At 39.3% G+C, this 21,893-nt stretch overlaps 1 protein-coding gene across 1 annotated transcript in view; it reads left to right on the forward strand.

The window, feature by feature from the left end:
* LOC311438095 (uncharacterized protein) overlaps positions 1–21,893 on the forward strand; it is a 66,569-nt gene that overhangs the window by 31,317 nt on the left and 13,359 nt on the right. Inside the window, exons 25-35 of the mRNA XM_084522143.1 lie at positions 33–134; positions 494–580; positions 5,826–5,901; positions 16,663–16,799; positions 17,438–17,566; positions 18,188–18,228; positions 18,790–18,832; positions 19,226–19,289; positions 20,241–20,410; positions 20,535–20,633; positions 21,236–21,273. Coding sequence (XP_084378269.1) covers positions 33–134; positions 494–580; positions 5,826–5,901; positions 16,663–16,799; positions 17,438–17,566; positions 18,188–18,228; positions 18,790–18,832; positions 19,226–19,289; positions 20,241–20,410; positions 20,535–20,633; positions 21,236–21,273 — 986 coding nt within the window. The remainder of the gene's footprint in view (positions 1–32; positions 135–493; positions 581–5,825; positions 5,902–16,662; positions 16,800–17,437; positions 17,567–18,187; positions 18,229–18,789; positions 18,833–19,225; positions 19,290–20,240; positions 20,411–20,534; positions 20,634–21,235; positions 21,274–21,893) is intronic.

The raw sequence follows: 21,893 nt of genomic DNA on the forward strand, positions 1-21,893 counted from the left end.
TGAAACTCTTCAAGGCTGTAAATATGTTTCAGGAGACTCTGGAAACTGTGGAACCTAATATTCATGTGTCATTTGCAGCACCTGCTTTTAATGCAGCAGTGATTTCAATGGCATCAACATCTGCCTTTTCTCAGGTAAGTGGAAAACAGAACAAACTGGGCAGGAGTCTCTGAGGATTTGATTCAGATTTGTCCCCAGAATACAGGCAGCTCAAGTCCTTCCTTATCAGTAGGACATAAGTCTCCAAGGAAGCAAGATTGTGCTTCCTTGGTTATTTACAGCTGTGAGGATCTGGAGTAAAAACCTTTCCATGTAGTGCAGAAATAGCTGCTACCCTCCTGGCATGTTTCTTCTGTCTGCCACCTTGCTGATGTGAATGATGAGGCAGTGTATATTGCCCATTCCACATTGTAATTCAACATGAAGGAGTTGAAATAAGTGGAAAAATAGATTTTACTATATTTTTGATTCTTTGTCCTTCTTCTCTCAACAGCATCCCAGCCGCAAATCAAACCCATTGAAAAATGAAGAAAGAAAATGGGTGATGCAGGCTATGGCACAGAGTGACGTTCATGACAAGGTACTAACTTCAACAAATTAATAATAGGACAAAAAACTTTATTTTTTGAGAAGGGCAGGGCTTTTTTTCTTCTATATTTGGTTCTTATCAGAGATTTACATGCTTATTTAGAAATATGAACATTTCATGGAAGAAAACTTTCCTTAGTTGAAACATCAGCATTACATTCCTTTATCTATTTATAGAAAGTGTATTTTTACATGGTTTTATTCCTTAGAGAAATTCCTTAGGGAAAATGTACTCAATCTGCTGTTAAAATGGGACTGAGTTTGGCCTTCTTTTAATACTCTATTGACTTTAATGGAGTTATAGCCCTGCATGAATGGAGAATGTTGCCAGTGTCAGCAAGTCAGAATTTAACTGTCCTTTGGGTTTTCATCGTTAATGCCAGTTTCCAGGAAAAGAAAATAATAATCAGAATATAGAAATGGTGTCTAAATATCACCGAGGTGTGAAATTTGATGTAAATGGCGAAGTAGCATAACCAATACTGACATTGCATTGATATGTTCGGAATTTGCTCTCTGTGTGTATGCTAAAGATCATAAAGGGAATGCACTAAAGCAGGAAAAGCAGCTATTCAGGAGAGCAATGACCCAATCTCAGTTGCATTTCTGTAATGATTTGCTATATTTATACTGATGTGTTTTTGTTTTGAAATACCCATAGATAAAGGCATCCAGTCCTCTTTTACCACTGATGTAGTTACATGTATATTAGGTTGTTAGACTTCAGCACACTTTTGAATATATGTAAAGTAACAGAAAAAAAAATTGTGGTCACAGGCCCCTGCATGTGGGGGTCATGTGACCCTTTCTACTGCTTGAATTAATTGTTCTTGCAATACTTTTTCCTTATCGAGTCAACCTCCAAAAGTTCTTTTGCTCCCTACAAGTGTTTAACAACAAAGACATTCTCAGGCACTCTTTATTTGACTGCTGGCTCTTGAACATGTCTTCTATCCCCTGTAATGAAGCTTGGCAGCAAACTGGCATTAAAAACAGGCTTGTGTGAGCTGGCCAATTTCTGCCTCTTACTGGCATTGGGTTCCCTGGGCAGCTTTTGTTTTTTCTCTTGATTTTTGTAATCTAAATTTGCCATCTCTGAGAAGAGGATGAACATTAATGGAGAGGTATTATAAAGGACAACATGGTTTTTTAATGTTAATTCTCAACATTTGTCTGAGTATTTGTTTCAGTTTGAGAGGACTTCTTATCACACAGTTATATGTTGAATAGATACTGGACTGGTTTAGAAAAACATGCCCAGGGGCTGCTGCACAAAATTTAGCTCTGTTCACTATTCACAGCACAAAGTTAAAAATCCCCCACTGCTAAAGTATCTGGAAAATGTATCAACTTTGTGACACACGCCTCACCCACCACCCCCTTCAGATTTTAAAATGAATGAGTGCATGAAGAGAGCATGTCCGTAGCTGTTTCTGGGAGCCCTGAGTTGATAGTTTGCCTTCTAGCACCTTAGTCATGAATACAGGAAAGATGAAACATGCTAAAAGAAGACCATAAATAGCTGTGAGTAAGACAGTCAATAATAACAGTAAATCTAGCAAATTTATCACTATTACCTGTTAGTGCATTGTCTTAGACCTCTACAGAATAATTTGCTGTTTCTAAAAATGCAAAAATTGATCAACAAATTATCAGGTTAAAAAGACTAGATGTTGGCTTACCTGTAAATGCACAGAAAACAAACAGTAATGCAGGCAAGAAACCAGTAAGCATAATCTCAACTTCATATCAGGAATTGCTCCTGGCTTAATATAGAAAGTTGTGCTGAAAGTGGCTATTTATGATAATAAGTCACTCATAAATAGTTGATTACATTACCAACTCCCTGAATCATTTTTTTATTGTAACATGAATGATAATCATCAGCAGCAACCAAAGATACTTGATCACTTCTCTGAGGTTCACATCACTAGCTCTTTCCTCTTGTTAATTCCTTGAATCTTTTTTTTTTTTTCTTTCCCAGTCTCCTATTTGTGCTGTATATGCATGACTGTATGCTGGGTATGCTCTGACTGACAAAGCCTGTATCTTGCTGTTTCACAGGACTGAGGTTGCTCAGCTGATACAGTGAGATTTTTCTGTGACACAGGCTACCTACCTCCTCTTGTGCACTGTTTCCATACACAGATCATTGGCTTTTCTCTTATGCAGTACCCATTCAGAGGTCTCCTTCTGGAAGACAAATAATTCATAATTTTCTTCCTTCTCTTGGAATGAGCAATCCTCCTATGACACCAAATATCCCCATCCACATTCTTATTGTGACTCCATATGAAATGAGGTGTTTGAACCCTTGCACAATCTTTGATGCTATCTAATCTTTGCAGCATTTTACTCTTCATGGAAATGCTTAATACATCTTCATAGATGTATGTTCTGTTTATTGTTTTCTTCCTAATATAATTCTCCCATATGCTAGCTCTTCTATCAGTCTATCTTCATTATGTGCACAATATGAAGTCCCTGTGGAGCGTTCTTCACATAACCTCTCTTCTAGTCCACTGCAATGATGTGTGCATGACACTCAGGAATGAGCATATGACTTTTTGATGTAGACATGTCTTCATACAATCCATATTTGTCTCTTTCACTCTATTCTTTATAAATAGTCATGGTAATTTATATGCATCCGACAGCCTATAAAAACATGAGTTCCAAAATGCTAGTTGAAAGGCTGATGCCACAAGTTTATGCTAAAGGAAGCTAAGAGAGCACCAATGCTAGATGTTCTAGTGTTTCCCTTCACTCTCATTTCTTTCTCTTGAAATATATCTGCTGAAGCTTTTATTTATTTCCCTAGTTTGAAAACTCTTTTTCAGAAAGGTGTTGAAACAAATGGACAAACCAAATGAGTCAGCCAGTTTCATTAAAAACCAGACCTAAGAATAGTCTTCAGGTGAGAAGACAGGTATTCCTAGTTGATGGAAAAGGAGCAGTCCAGCTGAGTAGTGTGGAGCTGTTTCAGCCCAATTTCTGATAATGCTGAGATCTTTACTCCCTGGTTTAAAACAAACAGCACTATAAAATATGAGCACCCTATTTAGGACAAGTTATCGATTTCCTATTTAGTTTTGGTATAAACCCAGCCAGAAGCTAAGTAAGTGCATGTATATCTTCCACTCCTAGTAGCCTGATAACAAGAATGTGTTTTTTCAGCACTTCATGGCCCGCTTGATATTTTGGGTGTGCTGATTCTGTACATCACAGCAAAAATTATCAGGATTTTAACAAGTCAATTTACTAAACCTTCAACTTACTTTCTGAAGTCAAGATTGCTGGTTTTAAGCTTGAGCTCATAGGCAAAGCTTTATGGTTATTTTAAGCATTTGTTAATTTTTCATCAAATTACCCAGCATTTTTTTCAAAAAGTCATTTTTGCCATTTCAGGGGATAACTTCATAGCTAGACTATTTCTGTAATTTTTTTGAAAATCCTTTTTATGACCTTCACATCTTCCATCTTTCTAGAGATGGAAATGCTTATATTAAACTAATTTTTTTCATGATGAATTCCTCATGATCCAATGCTTTACACACTTCGGCTAATGTACTGTTTTGTCTCACTGATTTCTTATGCTTTGACCTTTTAAGCAGTCTTTGACTTCTATCACAGTAGCAGCAGTAAATGTGCTTTCTCTCATTTCGCTTGAGAGTTTCTCCCTGTTGTTTTAATTAATGTTTATCAGTTAATAGATGACACCTAATTATTTCATCAGCTTCCACCACCACTCTTCCATTTTCTCTTCAGATAATCTTTTCAAACCTCTGGTCATTAGCTTTCACAACAGCTTCTTTCTTTTGTTCCCTATTGTTTTTTTGAAGTGACTTTATTAAGAATTACTGATCTGTTTGTCTTCAGCAATTATCTAAATTACTTGTTGTGAATATCAGTGACTACCTTCAAGCCTCCATAAAGTGGCTACCTTTTTCTTGACTTTGATACATACTGAGCCTACAGTATTGTTTGGAGGAATATCTTTCTGAAATTTTACAAGTCTCCTTGTAGTTAGTTTGGTCTGTTTATAACCTCCACCAGCCCTTGCTATTAGAACTGAAAGCTAATACCTCCTTATTCCCAAATCAACCTCACTGTAATGCCAAAAATTGTATTTCTATTGATGCTTTACTCGGTCAAATAAATCACTGTTATCTTGTAATCTTCACTGTCTCAAAGTCACTTTTTAATGTATGCTTTATTCTATTTATATCTTTCTCTCTCTGGAGGTGCACAATCCAGAATCTGCGGATAATATCTTTGTATATAGTTAAATCCTCCTTATGGATGGTAGCAGTCAGGCCTGGGGATTTGACAGTCATCAAAAGATGGTCATCTTTTCTGAAGATGTAAATCCCTAAAGCACATATGAGTGGCACAACTTTTATAGACCCAGTTGGTTAGGCCTAATATTTTCAGCCGGAAATTGGAGTTAACCTTCTCTGAGCTGGCCTGTAGTCACAACCATGTGTTTTGTTATATTTTGAATCATAGAATCATTAAGATCATCTAACCCAGTTGTTCACCATTAACGGGATAGCTGTCTATCCGTTAATGGGATAATTGCATCTGGTAAGGAAAACTTGTATTCCCACAAAGCAATCTAGGAATGTTTCTCAGAATGTATGGCTTGTCCTGGTGGCCCGATACTTTAATACTCTCTCTAAGGAACTAATGCACGTTTAAGCAGCCTTGCATCATGAAACTGATCCTCCCTTTTAAAAATAAAGAGAATCTTAAAAACAAAAGTCTCTCTTCCCTGCCCGCACACACACCACATCCTCCTCCTTCCATCCAAGAACTGCATTTAAAAGCAGAAATTTCTGTATCAGATTTGATTCTAAGTAGAGCACAACACAGGCTCAATAGTTCACCAAAATTAGGGCATCTTTGATTCATGGATTCACTGAGTTTTGTATTGTTGTATTGGATGCAAGCAAACACTTGTATGATTTTGTGTATCTGGCTAACTGAACTTTCTCAGCTTATCTACTCTTCACATTCTTATTCACCCTTTCCTTCTACAGTTTCTGTATGGATCTTTAGGTGACTGCAGACGGGGAATTGGTGAAGAAAGTGTTTTGTTGCCTACTTTATTAGTGCTGTAATACCAATTAGAAAAGAGGACTTCAGCAGAACCTGGGTTTCTTCAGTTTGGGATGTGTGTATTTATTGTAATGAGAACCAAGCTTTAAACCACATCTTCGTTATCTTTTTTTCAGCAGGAAGAAATATCACCTTACTCCCTGCTCACTGTAAGAATAATAAAGATGAGAAATGCTCATCAGGCAGACTTCTGTAAGTACCAGATTCTTTATACTGATATTATACACATCTAAAATTACTGAATCTCTGTTGGTGCTAGCCGCTACACAAATGCAAACCACAGAGGTCATACTATCTAAGAATTCACAATCAAAGTCAAATTCTGCCACAGATTATCTATTTCCACTTTCAGAGTTGTGTTTTTTTTTTTTTTTTTTTTTTTTTTTTTTTTTTTTTTATGTTGCTGTGTTGTCTTTTTTGTTGTTTTTAATTTAGCAACAGGTCAATAATGACAGGTTGTGTATCGATTAAAACTTGAAGACTGGCATGTCAACAAAGCATAAAATTCTACATTGCTTTTCTGACATGTTGGCTATTTCAGAGAGATGAAGACATTTTAACGCTAGTTTTAACACCCAGGTGTTTACATCATATGTCTATAACAAATGAGTAGAATACAGGTCTGAAATACTTAAACATCTTTCACTCTCAACTCTGGTGGGATTTCTCAGAGCACGTGTCGGAAGTCCAGTGAAGCTGCATTGTGTATATGTCCCAGGCATCATGACATCAGCCATGATGTTACAAATATTTTTGACTTCGGCCCTACACTGAAAGATGTATAACAGAAATCTGTTGGGGACTGAAGTCCAATACACTTTATAACTTACAAGCAAAGTATTCTGAAAACGTGTGGTATTTGTCCAGCCCTTACTGGGTGCTCTACTTCCACAGAGTTTTTTCTCTCTGCAGAGTTTTCTCCTGCAATTTCTATGCCAACCTCATGAACTTGGCAGGTCACTAACAACCACAGCTTTGCATATTCCCTTACCATACTGTTCTTCCTCCTCTTGCTGTGCATTCTTTGTTTTTTGGAGATGGGTCTGAAGAGTTCACTAACATCACAGCCTTTCCACTGCTCAGCATCTTGTATAACATGTTATCTCACTGTGTCTTCCTACATTTTAACTTTTTTAGTACAGTCTGAAGATCCATCAAAGTAAAAAGTAATTTATAATTACCATTTGCACACAGCAAGGTCAATTATTTACACTGCTTCAGAATGTGATGGCTTTGGTAACTGCACCAAAGCTATCACAGGAACTGGCTGTACACTGCATGTAAAGGACTCTCAGATTGCCTTGATATATTCCTTGAAGTTAGAAACTTTGACAATATCTGTGATAGTCACAACTTTTCCAAGTAAATAAGATCAGGTGTCTATGCTGCCAGTAAACCAGGCAGCTCTGCTCCAGGTTACTATGGCCTGGAAACCCTAGCAGCTTTTGCTTCAGAAGACTCCTTGATCCTGTCCTCTAGTGATGAGTCTGGTCCAAAGATAAAATCCATCTCTAAAGATCCTCCTCCTCATGAGGCAGTAGGTCATCAGACAAGACTTCAAGGAAGGCTAAGTACATGGCAGGATGACTTTTTTTCTCCAAGTGCTACTTGACTTCCCCTAGTTAATTCAAGGATAGCAGCATGTTCACACCAAATATTACCACTTGTTTTTAACTTCATCTTTGAAGGAACAATGTTGTACAAAGATTTGTCACCATGTTTTTGTATTTCGTTCACTTTGGAGTTTCAAGAATTTCAAGAACATGGACGTTACTGTTGTCGATTTTCCATCCAAATAGAAAGAAGTGTTTGATTTGTATGGTATGTAATTCTGGGTTGCAGAGAATAGAATATCATAGGATAGCAAGGAAAGTGCAATTAATGTCTGTACTTTTTCAAAGTTATAAAAACACTGCACATTTGCAAGACCTTACCTTTATTCCTTTGAAGTGATAATTTATTTTCTTTTACAATCACCCTTGTAATGGCAAGGGAATGGGGAATGACAAGATAAGAACCATGATTCACCAGATTATGCAAAGAGAGTGTATAAAGTAAGATTATGCTGTGTTCTCAGAAACTAGTTTTACTATACTGACCTTGTCCTCCATCCTGAGGACCGTAGGATTTCAGAGAAAAATCTTGCATGATGAGATGAAGACATTTAGGAAATTCCCATTATCACATAAAGTATACCTGAAGTAGGGATCAAGATGCATGAGCTCGGTTTTTAACTTTGCCAATAGACATCCTGAATAAGTGTAGGCAAGTCACTTGAACACTCTGTGCCTATACTTCCCTGTCCATAAAATATGGATAACAAAATGTGCTCTCACAGGCATTTTGTCCACCTTGTAAGTCTTAGAAACAGTGAGAAATATCTCTGGATCCTTTTGTAAATTACCTTTTTTTAAAAATAAAAATAAAAATATTTAGAGACCAGTATGTGACAAAAAGGAACTTCCTAAATTTTCTGTCAATAATTCGTCAGCTACTGCACAGCTCTGAGTGTGTTTCTTATGTAAAATGGAGCACTGTAAGCCAGCATGCAGTTGAACAAGGAAGGCAAAACAATATTAAATAGCTCCCTGTTGATTGAGCAGCAACCTGCCTGTGCTCGCAAAGGATTTGAAGTCTCCCAAGGGAAACTGTATGTGACCATGTAATTTAAATTCTTTGGTATAATGCAGATAGATACCTTATAATTTTTGAGATCTTGACTTGGAAGTCATATTGATGTCCTTTTGATTTAATGTTTTGTTTTTATAATTTAAAAGTATTTTGAAGCATCAGAAAACTAAGCTGCATAAGCTATTGTATACTGATGAGAATTACAAAATGAGGCTGTTTACCTAAGCCTCATCTCAATGATATGATCTTTTCCCCTGGAAAACTGAATAAGTAACTGGTACAGAAACTCTCATGCTGTGAGATATCAGTGGAAGGCTGAAAATTTTTATCATGATGTATTTCAGATTTCCCTAGATTGTCATCTTTCAATTACCAAATCCAGGAAAAAATTACCTTTCCAACAAAGTTCAGCAGCTTTTTCTGCTGTGATGCTTTTTCTGCCAGTCTTTCTAACTACACACAGTTACCAGCTTGCTCAATTTTCTGTTCACCTCTGCTTAGCTAAAACATGCTCTTTCCTTGATTTTTCTCTGTTCACAAGTGTAGTCATGCCAGGCTCTTAAGTCATCAGAGTTTTTATTTATTTATTTATTTATTTTGAGTTGCCAAATCTTTGCTTCAGGGAACACCAATTTCTATGTACTTCCACTGATGTTCTTTGCTATTGCAAGCACCCAACTTCATCCTATGTGTTTATCAAACGTGCATCTTGAAATCTGAGGGATGTGTGTTACATAAGCCTGGGAGGGAGTCTTAGCTTATCCTGAGATCTGTTGCTACACCTATGCCTTTAGACAGCACATGCTGGTGTATCTGGGCAATGATTTCACCTGTTTACGCACAAAGCCAAATCTAAAGGAAAAAGAAAGCAGCCCGCTCCTTCTCAATGGATCGATTATCTCTTTTCATATATGTGCTGTTGCTTCACCACTTTTGTGGGCTCCTCTATACTTAGTTAATGCTCAGCTGTGACGTTAGCTTCTTAATTCATGCAACTGGTTTCTGGCTTGTTTTATGCAGATGTTCTTAACAGACATGAGGTAATTAGTTTTCACTGTATTCCTAGCTGACTTTTATGTCAATTCATAATAATGGGTTAAATTGAAACACAAATTCCTAGGACTCCTTGAGAGGTGCTAAGTTAAGATCACTTCTACTTATCCTGCTGACCTGTCAACACCAGGCTCTAATATTCGTATGCAGTTATGCTAGGTTAGTGGTGGGCAGTTCAGGAAACAATATAGATTAAGTTTGTCAGACCTTACAGTCTGGTGCCTGCTTTGCAGTGGGATTCCCCTCCTTAGCCCAAGGATTGCAGACAGTCTTGGGCAAAAGAATGAAGGGGGGACGTTCACTTGTTCTTCCTCAGGTGAAAGTGGGCAGCATGGAAACTGAGTCCACCCAACAGGGGGAAGCAGTGAAGGAAGCCACCAAAAACATTTCACTTCAGGGAGGGAAAGGCAGATGTTTTACATGAGCCCCAGAGACTTTTACAAAAGCTCTTATTTCCCAACTCTATCAATGGCATCGCTTCTCCTAGGGAATTCCCCACAGTTAAGGGGAATATCTGGAAACAGTGCATTAGCTGCTTTCCTGATTGCTAATGTCTCATCCAATGACTGTGTTTGCCAGAAGGATAAGGAGCTAGGCAGTTGGAGAGGAGGAGTGTTGTGGCTCATGTTCTCTAACACCCTAAAGCTGCTTTCCGAAACAGATGAGTTACTGGGTGTCCATGCAGAGCTGTCCCTAAGCTCCCAGCCTGGTCTGCCTTCCCTGTCGTGAACATTTACTTGTTTTACAGTATCTGTTAAAGCACACAGCTGGATCTGACCCTCCTAATCCACTCCCGTAGACACAGTTGTTGAGGGCTCATCTGGCACACCTGAAGCCCTAACATTAAAAGAGGGGAAGAGGCTTAAGGTGCTTTGAGTGGAAGTAGATCTCTCCCAGGTCCTTGGGCAGTGCTTGTAACACAGACCTGCAGTGATGTGGCCCTCCTCACTATGATTTAGTACAACGTAAAAGATGAAAACCCTCTTGGACTCCACTGGATTTCATGCAACCTTGAAAAAAGAGGTCTCTGTGACAGCCAGGTCTCTTAACCATGCCCAATAACTTGGGTATTGGCTGATAGAGCAGGCCAAGAGCTGATCTTTGTTGCTGGAGAACACAATCAAGCTCATTAATGCAGCATGGGTGGAGAGAGGAGGTGTCAAGTCTGGTTTAACGTAATCAACCTTATCAGTGTTAAGTGTCTGCAATTCCGCCTGAACTGCAGAGGTGAATTTGAGCTGTCCCATAATAAGAAGATACTTGGCATGATTTTCAGATTGCCAGATGATTTCTTCCCAGAGACAGCACCTTTTCTGCTGAGTATGGTCCTACTGGTTCAAGAGGCTATGGTTAGGTGGGTTCTATGACATGGCTGTCAGAGCTGAGGTAGGCCAAGGTGAAATCTTGGGTGGGTTGAAATGTGATTGTGTTTATCAGTTATCTTTTCTAACTATAGAAATCAGGTGCATGTGTAAGCAGGAACAAAGCATGATGCAGCTAAATGCATCCTTAAAAAGCTGGAAGTGATCCTGTGTCTTGCTTCATGTTTGTGCTGAAGGCCATGTTTAGTTTTCTCAGCTGTAAGAGGATACCTGTTCACCTGAGCTGGGGGGTCAGAACAATTGTGATGCTCCTTTAACCTTCCTCTTGTTTTTGGATCTTCATTTCATTTTTTCACCTTTGGATAAAGAGAGACTTTGCATGTTTTAAAATGAGGAACTCAGAACTGTTCTTCTCTTCTGTAACTGTTTTGTGGAAGCCCTTGTATTATCCATTCTGGAACGGTACCCCTGCAGTCACAGTGCCTCCACATCAAAGTGGTTATTTTTGCGAAGGAAAATAACCAAATGCAGGCAAATTAGGGTGAATATGCTTGGTGCAGGTGACACTTATGCCCCACAAATGTAAGTGGTGCCAGTGGTGCAGGAGGCAGAAGTGACCCAGGGTGCAAAAGCCTTGCTCTGTGATCATGGCAGGTACTGCACCCAGGAAGCAAATCCTGACTTGTCACTTGTCTTATATGCCTGTGCAGGGTGTAAGGCCAGTTCACGTGGGGACTCTGTCCATTTCTGGTAAAGTACTGATAAAGTATGGTAGATCTGTGAGCCTTTTTAACTTCCATAGGCAAGCTGCAGAGAATAATAGTACACTTACAGATGAGTGTTGCATCTGGATACTTGGAGAGACAGAGTTCAGTTCAAATCAGCTTTTAGACGGATGAAAGTTGGAAGTAACTTCTTAACGTTGTTTGCATTATACTATGTTGGTGAGGGAAAATGTCCCTGGAGACCATGTCTGCCAATTGAGAAATGTGTGTGGCTGTCTTCGTCCTTTCAGGTGAATTGCAATGAACTAGATTCAAAGGAAAACAGTCTGTGCCCATGCAATTCACTAGGAGTAATTTTTTTTTTTTTTTTTCCAATTGTCATTGTGGTAACAGGACAGATGTGATTTTGTAGGTTGTTTACTGTTCTTGCAAGACTGGATATTCTTAAATGCTTTGGTCTTCTATGCTCTAATTTTCTTACTTGCCATAGAAATGAATGATTTTAGCATGTGATGGTTAATTTTAAGAATGTATCATAGGACTGTACTTTCACAGTGCAGCAAACAGCTGGTTGTGGTTCTGAACATCCAGGTTCAGTTCTGAATGTTTAGCCCATTTTTAGCATGAAGACAGAGTTGAGAAATAGTCCACCAGCACACAAATTCAACTGAATCAGAAGTTGAAAATGGGGAGAGGATAAAAATGACACTCAGTAGTGACATCTGAAGAGACCATGAGTTCAGATGTCTCAATATGCCCATGGGGTGATATTATGTCATCAGGGAATGAATTTGCAACATGTGCACTGACATAAGAGTTTGGTATGGCATGAAATTGCTAATGGTGCCCAGCAGTACAAAGTTACATTAAACTATAGCATGAAGAAAATGCAGATATAATTTCTTTTATTAGCTCATAGGTAGCAATAAATAAACTGGAAGATTTTTTTAAGCTATTTTGTATGTTTTTTCAAGGATAAGGGGGAGCAAAAAATCTTGTTAATCAAGTTTTCCCGAGTAATGAGGGTATCATAGTCTTCATCAACCATCCTGCTATCCTGTTATTTTTGTTGGTCTCAAAGTTTCCATAACAGCTTAGTTTGACTTTGTGCAAATTGCCACTTCTACAGAAATACATAAGCTCAATTAATGTCACATCATGGGGATTAGTTAGTATTGTCTGTGCAATTCAAGGAAAACAAAGAAAATGACAGGAATTTGGTGGGAAACAACAGCATATGACCACCAGTAGGGACTGTAGATAAACTGTGGCACAGACTAATGTGGCACAGTTCCCTTTGTCCATGGGAAGAGAATGTGCTGTGTCCTAGTTCCTTCACCTCACCTTCAAGGTTAAATCTGTACTCAATAGTTACTAACAATTATACATAATTTGTCTGTGACCAGCTGAACATAATCACACATGGAATTAGAGTAGCTGAGGTAGGAAGGTGCCTTTGGACATCATCCAGTCAAACCCTCTGCCCTAAGTAGAGTCAGCTAGAGCAGGTTACCCAGACCTAAGTTCTATTGGTTTTGAACATCTCTAAGGATGGAGACTCCATAACCTCTCTGGGTAACCTATTCCATTGCTTGATGACCCTCACAATAAAAGAAATAAACAAACCTTTTCATTGTGTTTAATTGGGATTTCTTGTATTTCAGTTCATGCCCCTTGTCTCTCACCTTTCACTGGGCACTTCTGAGAAGAGTCTGAATCTGACTTCTTCACTCCTCTTATCCCCATCAGGTATTTTTATAAGTTAAGATCCTGCTGAGCTTTTTCTGTTCCAGGCTAAAGAGTCCCAGCTGCCTCAGCCTCTCCACATATATCAGAGGCCCCAGTTCCATGATCTTCTCTGTAGTCTTTTTCTGGGCTCACTCCAGTGTGTTCATATTTCTTAGGAAGATCAGAAATGTACTCAGAACTCTAGATGTAGACTTACCAGTGCAGAGTAGAGAGGAAGGATCACTTCCCTCCATCTGCTGAAAACACTCCTTCTAATGCAGCCCAGAATGATCTTGGTGTTGTCTGCCACAAGGACGCAATGCTGGCTTATATTCAACTTGATATCCACCAGGACCCCTAGCTCCTTCTCTGCAGACCTTTATTCTAGCCATTTGGCCCCTCAGCCTGCCCTGGTGCATGAGGTTGTTCCCATTCACGTCAAGGACTTGGCTTTTCCCCTGATGAACTTCATGAGGTTCCTGTTGGTCCAGTTCTCCAGCCTGTTCAGGTCCCTCTGAATGACAGCACAGCCATCTAGTGTGTCAGCCACTCCTCCTAGTTGTGTATCATCTGCATAATCCATCCTATCATCCACATTGTTAATGAAGATTTTAAACAGTATCGGCTGCAGAATCAGCCCCTGGGGTACACCTCTAGTGACTGGCCTCCAGATGGACTTTGTGCTGATGATCACAATTCTTTGAGCCTGGCAGTTCAGCCAGTTATTAATTCATCTCACTGCCTGTTTATATAGCCCACATTCCTATAGTTTGTCAAAGAATCATCAATAGCTTATTTTAAGTAAATATTTATGAAAACAACACTTACATGGAAAAATAAGTTCAGAAAGTAGCTTCATGAAAATGTTTTGTTGGAGGAAATGCTTCTGGAATTTACAGATTTACTGATGAAACAGTAACAAAAGAGATTCATAAATGTTGAGGCAGTTCATTTGTGCTTAGCTCAGACTTAGCATTGTCAGCTTTCTCAGTTTTATCATAAGTCTTATTTTATACATTGTATGGTTGAAAGCTCAAATTTAAAAAGAGATAGAGCATCTCAGTTCTCATTAAGAAGAAGAAGAGAAAGGAACTGGCCTTTGCAGTTACAGCAAAAATACTGTAATGTGTCCTTACTGTACCCTGCAATGACCAGAAACAAAAAGGAGAAAAATGCCTCAGATCAGTGTAGCATTTCTGAAGTACATTGCATCTCAACTACTTTAATGATTTCAGGGAGGCTGGACTTCTATTTTTGGAATGCTTAACAGCAGCAGTGATAAGGTGTTAATGAGATGAGTGAAGGTCTGGATGGCCTGAAGTCATGTTCAGATCTAGGCTTTTGTACAGGCTTCCTATGTGCTCTTGAGAAACTGTAGATCAGACCTGTATCAGGATGAGTACATGGCTTGGCAGGCCATCAGACAGCCCAGTAAGGGGAGCTATTTCAGTGTATCAGACAGATTGGTAATTACAGCCCTCCAGCATGTTGTAAATAGAATCCTACACTGATCATTGCCAAAGTCAATATTAGTATCCTTTCACTTCAACTATGTAAAAAACTGCAATGCTGAAATATTGTCTGTGGAATTGAATTAGGTTCAAAGACAGAAAGGCAACTTACGTCCTTTGCAGGAAAATCACCTGGCATTTTCAAGAAAATCCTTTAGATTCAGTGTAAAGTGTTACCTAACTATCTCCCCACCAGAGAGACATCATCCTTTAGGGATGTCCCAGCACTCCTCTAGTGGCCTCTGGGTTACAAGTGATACCTTAAATCTACGCAAAATATCCCAAAGCAGTATATCTGATATTACGAACACAGAAACTAGGACTAACTCTTAACTTTGGACATGATACATTTTGCCTGTAATTTTGACTGTATCACAGACTGAGAGAGAACACCTCAAACTACTTGCCTGTACTTCTCCTCCCACACATCATGTCTCTGCCAGCTTCAGAGGGTTGAGTGATTTACAGCACTTTATCAGAGGGGAGGCAATGGCCTCTCTTGAGGAACTTACTCAAGACTTGGTCTGTGTTTACAGAAGCTAAGTATTTTTCTTTCTGCCTATGGAATAGGTAGCTCTAGTGATTGCTGTGGGACCAGAATTCTCCCCTTCTCCTCTTTTCTCACCAAAGCCTTTGTTTACACCACAGAGTTGGTCAGCCTTTCCTGGAAAAGTTCCTGTCCAAGATCAAAGAATCTCTTTGGTGTTTGCTTGGCTCATGATCTATGGGATCTGATCCCTTATATTAAATGCACACTCTCTCCCTTCATCCACAAGCTCCAAAGTCTTTCTGCCTCTTCGTTTTTCTCTGGGAAAAAAGGTGGAGTAGTAACTGTTATGCAGGTCTTTCAGGCATTAGCAAACACCAGGAAAAGAACCTGGTGGCTACCTAATGACCTACTGAAGTATGTAAATGTAGGTCTCTCCCTTCTCACCCCACCTAAGGAGACAATACACTAGGTGGGAGGGATAATTAATTTTTCCATTATAAATGGTTAATAGCTATGTATGCCTGGCATTTATTATCTGAATCAGACTGAAACTCTGATTCTTTTAAGATTTCTCACAATTCTAGTGCAGATACAGAAGTGAGAATTCAGGAAGACAATTTTTTAGATCATATTCTAATTTTTTTCATGCTCTACACACAAGGATTGCATATCAAAATATTTGCATGCATTAAGTCCCTACAAATATTTACAAAGTAAAGTAGGTAAAGTTAGGAAAAGCCAGCATTAAGTTTGTTTCTGCTATGTGAGCACATAGGGTCTCCCCAGCTTCCTCAGTTGGTTCCTTTGCTGGTACCTACTTCTGTTGCTGTTTCACCATTTCAGCTGACATTAATTTCTTTGCATTCTGCTAGTGCCAGGCTGGCCTATTCAGTGCTGGTACCCTCAAACATCTCGCTGGATGAGCAATGGTCTGCTCTTGCCATTCAGACAACTCATATCCAGTTCCTCTCAAAGTCTGGGGCTCTGCTCCATCAGTCACACCACTGAGTCTGAGATGGGCTATGCAGGGTGTGGAGATTTTTGCTTTTGAGATCTAGCAAACACTTGAAAGTATTCACATTTTTTCAAAGGTTGATAGTGTGGCCGAATGCAGACAGCTTTCTAGGTGGCAAATTTCTTTTCCTGCCAAACTTCCAGAGAGCCAAAACAATGTTGATAAGGGGCAATATAAGATTTCTGGCTATTTATATTATTGTATCCACTGTCTAGAATTGTTTGTTGTTGTTGTTGTTTTTTGTTTTTTAAATGTGAGACTGTTCATAGTTAGTCAAATATTCTGCTTATTAAAATAATGCAATGAACAACAAATTGTTTTTATCTAGCTGTGTGATTCCTATCTTACTCAATTAGCTTATGTATATTAGGAAGTACTGGACATCTCTTATCCATGTTTGAACTACAGAACATTTCTATGCCTCCATCTCGTGTGTCATGCTTCCACTGCCAGGTATTTTGTGTCTGTGTTTCCTCAGTAAGCCAATCTGATTGCTACGTGAGCCTCTGGTTGCCAACCGCTTCAGATGACAAATTCCAAACCAAAACCATCAGGAACTGCAGAAATCCTGTGTGGAATGAAACGTTCTACTTCCGGATACAAAGAAAAGTCAAGGTATCATAAACTCTCTTTGTCTCATCTGCCTGTAGTAGCAAGCTGGAGTGAAACATCTTTTGCTTTTGCTGGAATCTACTTCCCTCCTAACAGATACTTATTATTTTTATATCAGTACTGTCAGCCAGACCTCCTTGCAAAAGCTGATGGGACTAATGACAGAGTCCTCTTTCAGTGAGAGGATGCGAAATAGAGATATTAAAGCCAGGAAGCTAACTGGTAATTACACTACTCCCAAATAGCTATGAGCAAAGCTGGCTAAAAGTGGAAGAGCACAGAAAGGTGGCCTTGAAAGGTATTAGTATGAAGTGACGACTACTGCTCCTGTTGGTATGGGGCAAAGTAGGGTTTCAGGCTGTTCGTATTACTTCCTAAAAGATTACAGTTTTGGTGAGAGTTACTTCCAACCAGAAATGATGACCCAAAAGAAATCTCATTTCAGCTTTAATTGATGAGACTAGAAGCTGCTATTTATAAAGGAGATTGCGGTCTTTATCTTATTATTCCTTGTGACAGTTGGTCATCTTTTCTATTTCCTCACTCTAAAGCAGATGCTGAACCTGGAATAGCTGCAGAATGTCATACTTCTGGAGGATGTTCTAAGGAATTGTAGCTTTTTTTTTTTTTTTCCCCCCCAGAATATCCTGGAAATCACTGTTTCTGATGACGACATCATTCATGATGATGACCAAGCAATTATTCTTTTTGATGTAGCTAAAATCTCCCTTGGGAAAACTGTATTTATGGCATTCCCACTAAATCCAGAGGTAAGAACTAAGTCAGAAGTTAACCAGAGGGGAAAGAACGTGACATCTAGACATACTAGAAATGTGCTGTCTTTTCTGTCTCTTAAAACCAGGAACAGATTCCAAGTAGAATAACAAAATTACTTAAAATCTGGGAAATTGTACACTGGCATATATTCTGGCCAAATGCCCCAAATCAGATGCAGTTTTAGGGAAGCTTTGCACTTTGACTAAACTGACAAAAAAAAACAGAGTTTATCTAATCATCACAAAGATTATAAAAAGAAAAACAATCCAAGGACAGCAAAACCAGGCCTGTTTCCACAATATTTTTCTAAACACTAACTAAGTCTTAGCATGTCGTGCTCAGTGTGTGGTAGCTGGCAGACAAAGTGTGAAAAATGAAGGTTTAGCAGGGAGACTTGTAAACATCCTTTGTTCTGCTAGTGCAGCTGAGATCTTTTCCTTGGGGAAGAAAAAGCTGCCTCTGTTCTCTAATGCTGACAATAGCAAGCAAGAAACAGAATGTTGTTACTTATTAAAGAATAAAGGAAACTGTGCTTGCAAAACTGAAGGCCGCGTTGCAAACCTCTGCACATACTAACTGAGACTGTTTCTTTCTTTTTTTTCTTTCATTTTCAGAGGAGGGAGGAGCTAGAAGTTGAGTTTCTGTTGGAAAGCATGTGAGTAAAACCCCATTATTATGGGAGCAGCAGCTCAGAGAGGGGTGCATCAATGCAGATAATGTTCTGTATACCCAGTATCATCTCAAAAGACAGAGCTTTCCTTTTTCCAGACTCATTGTGTGTATCAGCAAGATGCTGTAAGAAAGGAAAACGCCATGGTGTAGAGAATGATTTCATGATATTTAATTCCATAACTTTCTTTTGAAAGTGGTATTTACATAGTTCAAAGTTGGCTTTCGGTCAACTAAGTCTATAGATTTACTGGAGTCTACAGATTCTCTGGGCAGCTTATGAATGAGGATATTATTGCTACCTAATCTGGGACACGTGTTAGTAAGGCCGTTACAGGCACTTTCCAAGTGCTTTATTGCAATTGAATTATTTCTTGTAGGTTAGCTATGCGGCCTGTAGAGAAAATGTGAGAGTACTTCTAAAAACGATAGAAAGAAGCAAGTAAAAATAAAGTGTTCAAGAGCGAAAAATACACGTATGTCCTGTTTAAAACAATATCCTGATTTATCATTTATAATATACATACTATTTGTTTTTGTTTTCTAGCCGAGATCCTCCTGAAACCATCACCACAAATGGGGCAATAGTGGTAAAACATAAAATATTGCTTGTTTTGTTCTCTTGCCATTCCTTACCTTAGCTGACTATGATGGTAGTGCAAGAAACATTGTAAGTTGTCATTCTTCAGTGACACTCCTTCCCTTAGGAGATTTATTTTCCCTTAGAGGAGTCTTCAGATTACTATCATTTCCTCTTGTTTTTTGGTTTTTTTTGCACCCACAGAAAATTACAGTGTGCTGAGCGTAGCAACATTTTCCCATGTAACAGTGAAGTTAAATCTCTCTTTCACTGTGTCTGGAATAAGCCTCCAGCAGGTTCAGTGCATGCATTCAACAAATGACCCCTCCAACACTTGCCAGCCCTGGTAGTGAGATGGCTGGATGAGTAATCTGTTTCTCTGTCCTGGTCATGTTTGTTGCAGTGTCGTGAACTAGCCTGCTTGGAAGTTGAGTTGGAGAGCAGGATAAAAAAGAAGCATTTTTCAGGTAAGCTTGCTAATTCATTAACTGAATATTAGTGATTTTACCCTCTCTAACGGTGCCTAGTAATTGCATCATCTAAATGCTAAAGCTTTAACTGACCACATCTAAAGCGATCTGCAAAATCTTTGCAATAGGGAACGCTGCCAGTGCTGCAGCAGATGTAGGTTCATGGTTCTGACTGCACAGGGAGCCTTGTGCCAGACACCAGATGCCTGTACAGAGGGCATCTAGGCCCCAAGCTGAGATCCTGAAAATCTGTGCTGTAGTACTGCTAATCCCTGAAGAAGCTTATTTCCTTGGTCACGATAGTCCATGACCTTAACTTTCCTCAGAACCTCTGACAGTTCAACTTCTGCACGTGCACAGAAACACCTCATTTTTTGCAGGGGTTAGCCGCTCAGCAGCTGGCTCACGCCTGACCCTGGTCAAGATCCAGAATCTAGAAGTTCCTCTACCCACCTCCCCTGAGGGTCTGGATCTGGTAGGCAATCTCAGAGCATGCATAACATACTCCGACAGGATTAGCTGATCTCTTCAGATAAATATGGCCATCTACTGCAGAACGTGATCTTATTTTAGGGGACTGAGATCTTCTGTTGCTCCTTACTTGGCCTGGGATGAGGATGGTTTACAGAGGAAGGTACCTCGCTGTGTTTACTGTGTCATGATGCAGCTGCAATAGAAGTGCAACAGTCTAAAACTCGCTGCCATTCACATCACATTCATGTCCAGCTTTTTGTTTGGCCCCTTATGAAGATAAAACCACCTGTAGTGTTTGGGTCTTGGATAGCTTTCAGATGTCAGCTTTCTAAGTATGTAGGAAGAGTAGAGTGGGATTGTTCAAATCTACATTTTTCTTCCTTTTTCCCTTTCTCTCTCTTTTTTTTTTTTTTTTTTTTTTTTTTTTTTGCAATTAAAGGTAACTTTTGTGTGTGTTTTATCTCATTGTTTTAGAGAATGAGCTAATGTTTACAGTGAGAGGATCGTTTGAAGAAACCCAGAGAGTTTCACTGGGTTGTGGCTCCTGCTCCCCTATCCCAGATCCCACTTTCTTCCACTATGCTAAATACAAGCAGCCCTCACTGGATGTCACACTCACAAAGAAGAGGAGGCTTCCCAGCTGTGTACGTTACCTCTGAATGTGGTAGTCAACACAGACAGTGCTGTAAACTGAACTTTATGTGTAGGTAGGCAGCAAGAGAAGAATATTTCTGTCTTAACCAAAAGGACCTTCGTGCTCCTTTTCAGTGTGCTTGTGTGTCATGTGGAGCAAGGAGGAGCAGAAGAAGCATCCCCCTGACTCTCCCTCTGAAGTCTCTCCCCTCCGAGCGGGAAGTAGTCGGTGAGGTATGTCTGCTGGCCCTTGGGGCTCCTTCAAAAACTTCCAAAAATTGTTGCTAGTTCCATAGGTAAAGAAACTGAAGACCACCTCTCTGATACAGAATCAGTTGTTTTCTAACCACCCTTGTGTATAGTGTGATGCACAATTAAGTAAATTGTTTGGAGCAAAATGAAATATGAAATCCAGGAGATAAGGAGGAAGAAAAATGCCTGAGCTGCTGTTCACCCTCCTTGTACGGTTCATGTTCTTACCCAGGCTGAGGTCACTGGGTGCCACTGGGACCGGGGTGTGAGGCTTAGCCCCCCAGGAGGCAGACCAAACAGCCTGTTCAGCCATGCTTTGGGGATGCGCAGCCTCTCGGGCTTCTCCTGGTATCTCACATTGTTTTGTGAAACACCGCAGTTTCTAGACCAATGTTTAATGGTGGAGCCTTTCAGGGAGGTGTACTGCTGCAGCTCTTCTCTTATTTGTGTAGTTAAGCTTACTAAGTTCAGAGCTTTGTAGATATAACAATGACCTAAAATAACTATGTCTCATTCTGATCAGGGAAATCAGCCTATTTTAAACAAAATACCAATATTCATTATTTTACCTTTCTCATTTTCAGCACAGAAAATTTGATTTCCACTTTAAGCTGAAAAAATGGTAAGATATCTTATTTGTCTTTATAGATTCGTAGAATCATTTAGGTCAGAAAAGACCTGTGGGATCATCAAGTCCAATCATCACATAATACTACCAAGTCCACAACTAAGCCATGTCCCTTTGCATTTGGAAAGTTGTCAGTCAAATTGCAATCCTTTTGTTACTGCCAGATGTGCCTTGAATGCTGGCTTGTTTTCATTTCAGACTATGTAATGAAACAGACCTAGTACACAATACAGAGATTTTCAGGCCCTGTAATTTCATGTAATGGGACTATACAAACGAAGGAAAGGTTTTATCAAGAACACAAATCTTCTGTTGATATCTTACTGTAATCCAAGTTATTCACTAAGGCCCACTGTAGGCACTCACTGAAACCTCTAGAAATTATTTCCAAATGCTGATTTGCAAGAAAAGCATCATTTCAAAACTAATAGAAAGAAATTGCTTCTGTTCCCCAAGCAGAGACCGGGGAACTAGAAGACGAAAGCCAGAGTACCTGGTTGACCCTAGGTTATGAAAAAAATTGACACAATAAATGTAACTATGTATATTTTAAGCATCTATTCAAAGAGATAAATGCAAATTAACTCAATCAAATGATTGCTTAATTTTAAACA

This window comes from Aythya ferina (genome assembly GCF_964211825.1).
Source record: "Aythya ferina genome assembly, chromosome: 5".
Classification (NCBI taxonomy): domain Eukaryota; kingdom Metazoa; phylum Chordata; class Aves; order Anseriformes; family Anatidae; genus Aythya; species Aythya ferina.